Raw genomic sequence first — 12,060 nt, 5'->3', positions numbered from 1 at the left:
CTATTAAAGATACCAGTGCTGGAGAACTGTATTTATACAGGTAGGTAACATTTCTTTTTACACTTATATCTATTGTACACAAAGTAAATCCTGCTTCACCACTAAAGATAAATTAGCAGTGTGGAGTTTGAATATATAATTATTTTCTGTACCTTGGTTTAATCGCAGGTTACACCGTGGCAAGGATAAAACTTGGAGATTACCATTTCTATGGCTTGGGCACAGACGTTGATTATGAGACTGCTTCTATCCATTATCGCCTGGCATCAGAGCAGCAACATAGTGCTCAAGCCATGTTTAATCTTGGATATATGCATGAAAAAGGATTGGGCATCAAGCAGGTAAGCATTGCTCAAATTTCTGATGCCCCGACAGATGAATCACAAGCTAGAAATGTCTTTGAATTTGGCCATTGATTTTAAAAGATGTAATCCGTTAAAACAAAGGCCTTCTTGTCTTATGATGAAGCTTCAATACTGTTTTGTTAATTGCATGCAAGTAAATTCTCTGTAATTATTATTATTTCTTTTTTTTTTTTACTAAGATCAACTTCAGTGTTAAGAACAACATATGAGTCCTTTTACATATCTGTAAGGTTTTTTTCCCTAGTCGTGTAAGTCAGAATTGTGACATATAAATTGTTTGGTATGGATTTAATAATTGTTTTTATTTGCTTCTCCTCCTGGCAATATGTCTGTTCTGTAACTACTTTGTCTTCAGTCTGGTGTCTAAATGATACTGTTTTGTCCATGATGTTTACAGGTCGATAGCTGAATAATTTTTTTTATTAATTCAAACTGATGTTGAGCAGGGAATTTCATGTTTTAGAGTGGTTTTATGATATAGTGATTCATGTAAGAATGAACTTAAATGAGAAGAAAGAAAGACATCTTCCAAGATAATCTTTTTTGCATTTTCTGGTTCGTTTGCATTAATCTGTTACTTGCTTTTTGTTTTTCTCAATTGTACCATTGCAGGACATTCACCTTGCCAAACGCTTCTATGATATGGCAGCTGAAGCAAGCCCAGATGCGCAGGTTCCAGTCTTCCTGGCACTTTGTAAGCTCGGGATGGTCTATTCCCTGCAATACCTACAGGAGGCCAATGTGAGTAACAATCTGTGATCCACCAGAAATTCCAAGTCTGCTCTCTCTGTCTCGACCACATCGGACCTGTCTGACTCTATATCTTAAGTAGACTGGTAGGCTCTGTCAGGAAAGGTTGTATGCCTTTACCAAGCATGCCTTTAACATGCAAGTATACATAAGCTAAATATATATTTTTTTGTTTAATATTCAATTTATTTTTATGTGGGAGAAATGCCCCCCAAGCCCTCCTAAATTGAGAGAGAGAAGAGAAAGAGAGAGAAAGAGAAAAAAAAAATGAATGAATTACCTACTGGCTGTCGCCAGTAGGTAATTATAGTTACAACCTAGTTTCCATAGGAAAAGCAGTTTTTGATTTTCTAATAACTTTGGCGACGTTTGACGAAACTTTGCGAAATTCTCCCCCAAAAAAGCCTATCCAGGGGGTCCAAAAATGCGTTTTCCCTATGTTCATTTCTATAGGAAATTTTGCGATGAGCTACAGCTCGAACTGCTGAGCGGAATTACCCCAAATTTGGCAAAAAGGTAGAGCTTGGTTCAGAAAGCAACCTTTTTTTTAAATGGTGTAAATCTGTTCAGCAGTTGCTGAGAAATTAGAAAAATAAGTTTTGATATCTGCGCGGAGCCTAACTCCCGAGCATGAGCTTCACTCTGATTGGCTGCCAACACTCCAAACCAGGAAGTGTTGGCAGCCATCTTGTGACTCGGTAGAAGCGAGTCACCAGGAAACAGAGTAACAAAGATATAAAACAAGAGAAGGGGGCCGGGAAGAAACACCCTGATCCCCTAGCCCTGCTCAGGGGGTCCCAGAAGGATCCCCAGAGCTAAAAAAAAAAAAGCATAAAAAAAAGATAATTTAGCGCAATTCACGCGGGGGTGGCGGGTTCTCGTGTTTTATTTTAATGAGGCTCTGGGTGGGCTAGATTCTGGGGGTATTTCTTAAAAAGCAATAGCGGGGGCTCGCTGAGGTTCGGGGGCCCACTGGGGCCCCCGCAGCCCTGGGGCGTTGCTCATGTTGGGAGGGAGGTTGCGCGGATCCCCTCCTGGAGCCCTCAATGTGCTTATAACTTTGGCATCGTTTGACAAATCTTTACGTAATTTACCAAAAACTTTCTCTTTTTTGATCAGCTCTTATCCTGTAAGTTTGGGGGTGATTGGTCAAGGGGGCTGAGAAAAAAGGGGGGTCCCAAAACGTGTTTTCTCAATGCATTTTCCATAGGAAACATTAGACAAGGCTACAGCTCAAACTGCTGAACGGAATTACGCCAAATTTGGCAGGGAGAAAGGTCTTGGTCCAGAAAGCGCGCTTTTGTTTACATGGTGTAAATCCATTCAGTAGTTTTTGAGAAATATAAAATTTGACAGATATCGATATTTGGGAATTCTGACATCGGATTGCCTCAGGGGTTACGGGCTGTGAACTGTTGAAACTAGGAAGTGTTGCTAGCCATTTTATGATTCAGTCCTTCAGCTCGCATCTCTCCCTCTACAAGCCATCGGGTCCGTAGTTCTACCTCTTGCGAGGCAACACTGAAGCTCTGTCTGTGCAAGATACCCCTTTCACGGTCCCTCTCCCCACATCACCGTCTCGCTCCCCAGGTCACGGGAAACCAGGACCTCGGTATGTTTTGGTGTACCAAAAACACCCTCAGTGCACAGAAACCTCTATCCGGTTAGCTATAGTATGTCATTCGTTCTCCGTACTCCAGCGGAGCTACCAATGATTAGATATCCTAGAACAATGTGACTCCGCTCCTCTCAGAATTCGTGGAAACAAGACACTCTTTTGCTTAGACACTCATACCTGTTCACAATGTGCGTAACCAGAGACTTTGTATAGTTTAAAATGTTTATTTCAACTAACAAGCTCTGTAATGTAGTACACGTGCTAAGGTGAGCAAAGAAATGCATGTAAACAATACAATCAGCATAGTTACAATTGCATAAAGTACGAACGGGAAAAGGATATTATAATGTCAGTGGATTAAGCCAAATAGCGCTTAACACCCTCTCCATTCTACGAGCTATGTTTATTATATCGGTGGAAGACCTCTGGCTCATTCGTTCTCTGTACTATAGCGGAGCTACCAATAATTAGATATCTTAGAACAATGCGAATCAGGTCCTCTCAGAATTTGTGCGAACAAGACACTCTTTAGCTTAGACACTCATACCTGTTCACAATGTGAGTAACCAGAGACTTTGTATAGTTTTAAATGTTTATTTCAACTAACGAGCTCTGTAATGTAGTACGCGTGCTAAGGTGAGCAAAGAAATGCACGTAAATAATACAATCAGCATAGTTACAATTGCATAAAGTACGAATGGGGAAAGCATATTATAATGTCAGTGGATTAAGCCAAATAGCGCTTAACGTCCTACCCATGCTATGAGCTATGTTTTTTATATTAGTGGAAGACCGCTGGCTTGGACAGTGGAACCCCCTACCTCAAGTCTTATATGATAGGATTTACATCTCCGGACAAGTACAGCTCTTCGTCTGTAAAGATTGTTCTCCAAGTGTGTGTAATTTGCATCCTGTGCAATATTAAAAGCACTCAAAATTTCAAAAGCGGAGGTCTGTTCCATGTTATGTCTATATGTGCGTGGGACGGGTCAAAGCTGAATAACCAGCAATGTTGTTTTCTGCTCTTGAACACAGCATACAGACGAGTACTCAGTGCACAGCAGAAATAGTGAAAGGCAGACAGTTCCCATGCGAAGCAGCGAAAACAGAAGTGTTTACGAGAACCATTGCATTTTGAGTCGTGTGGAAAAAGCGGCTAAAATGGCTGTGATGCAAGGTATGAACTCATGCTAACTTAGCAGCGCTCATTGGCACCTCCTAACCCCCACGACACCGTCCCCTTTGGGCGGTCCAACACACAGTGAGCAGAGTAGAACACAGAGTCCAAAAAGTCTGAGCCAAGAAGAGCAGATATCAAATATAGGAAAATGAAGTAGGCGAAGAATGTCAACAGTGTTGAAAACAGAAAAATGTAATAATACTATGGTGAGAGAGAAAATAAATGTGGCACAGCCAAATTAATCCATCAGTGTGTAAGAGCAGTAAGTTGTAACAGCTTCCAATAGGAGATCATTATTTTTGTCTGAAAAAATAGACTCCATCCAATTGAGCAATTAGAAGGAGCAAACGTGCTCATTGATTATTGCAGCTTCCAACACCATAGCAGGGCAAGTTGCATGGTACTCGATGTAACTCGGTTGCAGGAAATCATGTGCAGCCGTACGTACATCCCACTGAGCAAGCACACCAAGTGCAGCAGCATATGCCATGAAACTAATACCGGAACATTCACGCTCATGATTCACCAAGGGGTTCATCAGTAAAGGAAAATCCGGGTTAGGCGACGCTGTGTTTGTGAGGCATAGATCCAACGCCCATTGGAAGGGGCAGGAAATGCATGAGAACACTGGCTGGATGCAAGTATAGTAGGGATAGCGGAAAGACAAATTGTAAGCCACGCTGAGAGTGGCCAGCGGCAAGGTGCCATAATAGTCAAGCATGCGGTTGCAAAGTAGCTGTAGTAGGGCTGGGTTGTGAACGAGCACAAGTGGAGCAGCCATTTTTGAGCATGCAGATCAAGAAAAGTCCGGCAGCCAAAGCTAGTCAAAGTGGCAACCCGCCGAAAACGCTCGAGAAAATAGAATGAATGAAAGCGGGGATCACACCAAAAATAATTTGGAAAGAAATTACAAGGCCGGATCTCACAAGCTAAAAAAAATGCGCCAGCCCTAGGGAATGTGGAGCATTGAAAATAGAATGAATTAGTTCACCAAAATGTTGTGGGAGATCAGTGTTTAAAAGATTATGTACTTCTGTTGTCGTGTTGGCCACCTGCAGGACATAAGTCTCATGGGCAGAAGTGAAAGAAACTTCTTTCTGGGACAATAAGGCTCTTATTCGGCTCAGATTGTCAAACTGCCTTCAAGGTCAGAAGGAAAGGCCAACTCGAGGTATCGAATCTCCCTGTGACGGAGGAAACAGCACGTTTTTCCAGCAAACTAGACGTTGCCACTATGTATGGAATACCTTTTAAGATGCCGCAGCTTTTTTCATTATTCAAGAGTAAATAACTGCCATTACACAACATTGTTTCGTTTGTTGTTGATATTCTACAGGAAGATGTATCTGTTATACAATGGTCAGAACCAAATGCGGCTCGCGGCTATGCCTTTAGAAACCAGTCCATCGGCCCGCAGCTGTGCGCCAGCGAGCCGTCTGACCCGCAGCTCTACCTCTGTGAGCCAGCCGGTTAGTTCGTAGGTGTGTGTCTGGTGGCAGGCCCGGCGGCCCGTTGTTGTTCATCTGCGAGTCAGCCCGTTGGCTCGCTGCTCTACCTCTGCGAGTTAGGCCGTTAGCTCGTAGCCGTGTCTCTGCTAGCAGGTCCGTTGCTCCGACACAGCTGTCCCTCTGCGAGCCAGTATGCTGCTGTGCCTTTGTGAGCCGACGGCATCTAGCTCTCCCTCTGCAAGCCGATATATATATATTCACTGAAAAAACATAGGTTTTACAGACATTATAGTTAGAAATTAGCATTAAAAAAAAACATTGAAATTCGCTGAAAAAAAACATAGGTTTCAGGGGCGTTATAGTTAGCTGGACATTTTACACGTCCAAAATCATAGAAAATTCACTGTTGTAGTTCAGCTAACTATAACTCGATCACGCAATGCATTGCTCATGATGTCACATATTACATAATTCATGGCATGGTCAGTGACATCACTGATGACATCATCCACGTGAAAATCTGATGCACCTCTTCACAGTCTAATATAACCTTTGATACATCCACTGTTAAATACAGACAACCATTTTCAAAATTAACACACCGATACCAGTTACTACATACGCACTTCCTGATTGAAAGTTCTAAACACACATCTACTCATTCATCCATACAATCACTTATACACGCAGTCACTCATAAATACAATACTATCATATACACCTATACAAACAATCACACACCGCTACTCATCCATGCAATTACTCGGACACCCACTTAGTCATGCAAAGAATCTATCACAGTCCCATTTACTCACCCATACAATTATATACACACCACCTCACTTATTCATACAAATAGTAATGCATACTTTCTCTGTTACATAATCACTGATATAAGAACACACTCGTCCATACAGCCACTGTCAGAATTACTCACTCTCACATATAGTTGTGTATATACTCCAGCTCTCACACACATTGCCTTTTACATATGTAGTTACTTTGACATATCCACTGAGACTTCCATTCACTCACCAACACACTCATACAGAGACTCACACACCCATACAGCTGTTTCCATATGCCTTCTTGAACCCATGCATCCAGTGAATCAACCATTGTAACATCATCTATGCACAGTCACATACCTCCAAAACCCACACACACTCACTTTCCCATACAAATACTCAGGCAAACAAACAATAAACCATATAGACACTCATGTGCCTACTAACCAACCCATGTGGCAGTTTACACAACAACAGACACACTGATACAGACATTCACACAGTTTATTCAGTAACCGATGCATTCAGTAAGACGCGTTTAATCAGTCACTTATACAATCTGTCACATACCTGCTAAATCGTCTATCCAGACACTTATACACCCACTCATTCTTCAATACTTCTTGCATATATATATAAAACATATTTAAACTTTACAGAAACACACAGTCACTGGATGATGTCATCAGTCATGTCACTGGCCATGCCATGAATGATGTAATATGTGGCGCCATGAGCAATGCATTGCGGGGGCGCGATTTATAGTTAGCTGAACTAACTATAACGGTGGAATTTCTATGGTTTTGTACGTGTGAAATGTCCAGCTAACTAGAACGTATATATATATATATATATATCAATCAAACACACAAGTTTGCCTGCTGTAGGAGAGCCCACACAAGGAGGTAAGTATTCGCCATTTATTCAATGAAGTATGCAGCGGACAACAGCACACAATGCTTTGCTCGGGTTTCTCAGTCCAGCCCGACGCGTTTCGTACTTTCTCAGCACTTCATCATGGAGTAAGGGTGATATCTGTAAGACGGCACAGCAGTTTATAAGCCACAATTTTCTTTGTTCGTTCAAATCCCCACCTAGGTAGGCGTGGCCGCATGGCATCCTGGAACTTGTAGTGCTCAACTCTTACCCCAGTGGGTCCTCTGCCGTATCCAGATTATTTTAATAAAGTTTTTACCACAGTGGGTTGCGATGCAAATGGGGGCTGTAAGACCGCATCCGTTAATCTCTTCATTGGCATCCTTGTCCTTATACTACCTCGCCGTTTGACGGTGCAGCAAGGCTGTGCAGCGGGACTCTCCTGCGGCTTAGGCGAGGCCGCTAGACATCAAACACACAAGTTTGCCTGCTGTAGGAGAGCCCACACAAGGAGGTAAGTATTCGCCATTAATTCAATGAAGTATACAGCGGACAACAGCACACAATGCTTCGCTCGGGTTTCTCAGTCCAGCCCGACGTGTTTCGTACTTTCTCAGCACTTCATCATGGGCTAAGGGTGATATCTGTAAGACGGCACAGCAGTTTATAAGCCACAATTTTCTTCGTTCGTTCAAATCCCCGCCTAGGTAGGCGTGGCCGCATGGCATCATGGAACTTGTAGTGCTCAACTCTTACCCCAGTGGGTCCTGTGCCGTATCCAGATTATTTTAATAAAGTTTTTACCACAGTGGGTTGCGATGCAAATGGGGGCTGTAAGACCGCATCCGTTAATCTCTTCATTGGCATCCTTGTCCTTTTACTACCTCGCCGTTTGGCGTTGCAGCAGGGCTGCACACCGTGCAGCAGGACACTCCTGCTGCTCAGGCGGGGCCGCTAGACATCAAACACACAAGTTTGCTGCTGTAGGAGAGGCCACACAAGGAGGTAAGTATTCGCCATTTATTCAATGAAGTATGCAGCGGACAACCGCACACAATGCTTTGCTCGGGTTTCTCAGTCCAGCCCGACGCGTTTCGTACTTTCTCAGCACTTCATCATGGGGTAAGGGTGATATCTGTAAGACGGCACAGCAGTTTATAAGCCACAATTTTCTTTGTTCTTTCAAATCCCCGCCTAGGTAGGCGTGGCCGCATGGCATCCTGGAACTTGTAGTGCTCAACTCTTACCCCAGTGGGTCCTGTGCCATATCCAGATTATTTTAATAAAGTTTTTACCACAGTGGGTTGCGATGCAAATGGGGGCTGTAAGACCGCATCCGTTAATCTCTTCATTGGCATCCTTGTCCTTATACTACCTCGCCGTTTGACGGTGCAGCAGGGCTGCACACCGCGCAGCGGGACACTCCTGCGGCTCAGGCGGGGCCGCTAGACATCAAACACAAGTTTGCCTGCTGTAGGAGAGCCCACACAAGGAGGTAAGTATTCGCCATTTATTCAATGAAGTATGAAGCGGACAACAGCACACAATTCTTCGCTCGGGTTTCTCAGTCCAGCCCGACGCGTTTCGTACTTTCTCAGCACTTCATCATGGGCTAAGGGTGATATCTGTAAGACGGCACAGCAGTTTATAAGCCGCAATTTTCTTATATATATGCTTCGTCCGCCGGAACGCGTCTAAGGTGATCTATTTGGAATAAATTATTTTCTTTGACAGAACGTCCCACGGAGTCAGCGCCTGTTTCTTATGTGTGACCAGGACTGGAGATAGATAGATAGAGGTGGGCCTCGACGGGGTTTCGTCTTACCCCAAGCAATCCAACAAAGCGCCGTCTCTGTCAGTTAAAAGACAACAAGTTGAGGCCCAAACTGCTTTTTAAGTGAAATTTATTTGGCGATCACACCCAACGCGTTTCGCAGCCGCAGCCGCTTGCTCTTTTAACTGACAGAGACGGCGCTTTGTTGGATATATATATATATATATATATATATATATATATATATATATATATATATATATTATATTTTTTATTTTATTTTTTAAAGTTAGTGCTTGGGCTATCTGGCAGGGTGCCATGCTGTCAGATTTTTTGGCTCCAGTCGCGTCACAGCAACCACACTTCCTGCATTCAGATTGGCATGGGGCTACCTACCAGCACCAGAGCCCTATTGAAAAGGTTCTGGATCCTGTTTGTGTCTGGGATATTCAAAAGTGAGGATTCTGCAATTAGATTGAGTATCCACCGCAAAGATCGTTACCAAAAGTAAGTACATTTTCGTTCAGTACCAGTCCCTGCACTAGCAATATTTGTTTTGGGTAGTGTTACCCTTCCTAATAATAGTCCACACAAAATTAGGGTCTACATTAAAAAGGTCATCTCTACTTACTTTGGGAGATGCCTTCTTTCATTAATTCTGTTGTCTTTATTTCAGGTCAACGAGTTATTCTCCCAAGTGGATATGGATCAGTTGTTGGGACCTGAGTGGGACCTGTACCTCATGACCATCATTGCCTTGTTGTTAGGAACAGTAATTGCTTACAGGCAGAGACCGCATCCTGTTGTACCACGAGCAGCAGGGCGAAGACAGGCTCCACCAGATCCTCAGCCAGAACAACAACAGCCGCAACCACCACAAGAACCACCTGCACAGCCTCAGGAACACCCGCAACCATGAAGAAAAAATGTCTCTCCTCGTCCATCAATATTTTCTTCCTTTGCAATTTACGATGAAACATTTGCAGTTCCTTGTGCAACTTTACATGAAATAGCCCCTACCCTATTTTTTGGGATTGGGGAATAAGTAACTTTTTCTGCATAGACTGAGTTGCGTGTTTAGATATTTCTGGAACAAAACTGTTCACTGGCTTTTCTTTCATTTTTTTTTTTTTAAATTAATTTTCAGTTGAACAGCAGTTTTAACAACAATGCCTGTGGTATTCATAATTTAATTTTTGTTGGGAAAGAGTCAGCTGCTTTGTTAACGTCTTTACAAATCTTTGGACTGAAAATCCCTCAGGGCCTACTGTCAGTTGAACATTATTCACTTTTATTTAAAAAAAAAAAAAAGGGCACAAAGGATACATTTACGCTTCTTAAGCTTGAAAGGCAGAGTTTGGGACTTTAAGTGAGAATGACTTTTTAAAACAGAATTATGCCTTCGAAAAGCAATCAGCTGATTCCTCTCCGCTCTTCCCAAGTGTTTAGAGACTTGATCAGTCTGATACTTTTGAAAGTCTCAGTTTCATGTTCACACTCCCTCTCTTGCATAGGTCTTTTAACTCTGACAATGTTTACTTTTCTTCTGTGGTAGTCTACAGAACAATGAATCGCTGTGCAATAGGCATTGTACATGGACATGTTCTGTAGCCAAACAAATACTTTGTCCGGAATAAACAGGAGCTGCAGATATTGTGGGAGGGGGGAAATTGCGTCTATATTTTTTTAAATGGCAAAAGACTTGCAACAATTTTGAGAGGGGATATGGAGCTTGAGAGATGTTGGGATGATTAATTAAAAGTGTGGAAATTTAAATAAAAAAGTGAAGACAATGCTTAAATACCACAAACGATGTCAAACTCCAACATACACTGTAATTACAGTTTTTCTAGATTCCACTTTTTTATGGTGTTCACACTTTCTTTGAGGTCAAAAAAGGTTCCGGTTAAAGGAATTACTAACTGGGTCCACCATGTCATGTTGTCTCACAAGTTATTTTATTTTCATTTTATTTTACTACTAACCAATCTAAAATTGAGATGGAGATTCCTTTAATATGGCCCTAAACTCCAGTAGCATCAGGATGCTGTGAGTGTTTAGGGATGTAAGTGTATACTTTTTGGGCTTTATATTGATTGAGGTTCAGAAGGGTTTCTGATCTCAATAGTGACCGAAACCTAAAAGACCTAGGATATAGTACGCTATTGATAAACCATCATGCCGAGCAGTTTCAGATTGGAGAGGCTTAATTAAGGAAGATGGAAGGTCTAAAAAGTTTAGGGAAGTATATAAAAAAGACTGTCTGTAAACCATAACCATCTGAAAGAGACACGTTAGCGATAGATTCCTTACCTTAGAATATCCCCAGGCGCCAGACTGAATCCGGAAAGTTTTTGCTTAGCAGTACCCCTGCGCGTCAGTAGGTAGCGTCCTGCGGCTCTGAGGCCGTCACTGGCGTCGTCAGTGCCGAGATGACGTCACGGAGAGTACTTAGGCGCCACCCATGTGCGCTGATGTCAGTCCTTTCTTTCTCCGCGCCAGCAAGCGCAGATTCGGATTGAGCACGTGCCTTGGTCACTTTTTGACCGCTGTTTTGAGACTTTTGTGTCCCTATTTTCTCTCCTGGTTTACGTAGGGATGCCTGGCTTTAAGTCTTGTGAGGCCTGTCGCCGCAATATGTCGGTGGCGGACCCCCACGATGTTTGCCTCTACTGCCTGGAGACCGATCACGACTCCCAGGACTGTTGAGCCATGGCGGGAGCGGCGCCAGAAATTGCTGGAAGTTCGGCATTAGTCACACCGCCGCTCTGGGTCCAGGGGCCGTTCCTGTGACAGCTCGCGGGACCGGAGCCATCGCTCCTCGGGCTCCAAGTCTTCGCCTTTGGATTCCGGTGAGCGACGCCATACAAAAAGTCGAAGAAGCGTGTTCGCTCTCCGATGTCCCCCCCCATCGCTGCTCAGAGGTGGACGAGGGGGACAGGGGCCTCGCCCCTGCGGCTCCTCTGGAGCCTGGGAGTCCCGCGGCCTACCTGCCATACCCGGGTCCGTTGGCGACTCCCAAACAGATGCAAGAGTTCCTTGCTGCCTTGGACCGCCTTTACAGGCCTCGGGCTCCCGCCGGCGCACCTTCGGGCCCCGGGGTCCCGTGTCCAGATCCTGTTGGCCCCGGCGCCACTGGATCCTGCACTGCTGGCTCCGGCCTCTGCGCCACAAGGTGCTGCGATGCCGGCTCCGGTGCCAGCGCCTCCCTCGGCTCCACTCTCGGTGCTGCTCTGGGAGACTTTTATCCCCCCCTGCCCG

General features: G+C 43.9%; 1 protein-coding gene across 2 annotated transcripts in view; it reads left to right on the top strand.

Annotated features, from left to right (window-relative positions):
- The window catches only part of SEL1L (SEL1L adaptor subunit of SYVN1 ubiquitin ligase), a 324,711-nt gene extending 314,102 nt beyond the window's left edge, over positions 1-10,609 (top strand). For both annotated transcript variants that reach the window (XM_078660004.1, XM_078660003.1), the window contains exons 19-21: positions 169-341; positions 978-1,106; positions 9,476-10,609. In XM_078660004.1, coding sequence (XP_078516130.1) covers positions 169-341; positions 978-1,106; positions 9,476-9,718 — 545 coding nt within the window. In that variant the 3' untranslated portion in view covers positions 9,719-10,609. The remainder of the gene's footprint in view (positions 1-168; positions 342-977; positions 1,107-9,475) is intronic.
- The last annotated feature ends 1,451 nt before the right edge of the window (positions 10,610-12,060 follow it).

This window comes from Lissotriton helveticus, chromosome 9 (genome assembly GCF_964261635.1).
Source record: "Lissotriton helveticus chromosome 9, aLisHel1.1, whole genome shotgun sequence".
Classification (NCBI taxonomy): domain Eukaryota; kingdom Metazoa; phylum Chordata; class Amphibia; order Caudata; family Salamandridae; genus Lissotriton; species Lissotriton helveticus.
The sequence above is the reverse complement of the archived record's forward strand: the minus strand, read 5'-3'. Positions and strand labels throughout refer to the sequence as shown.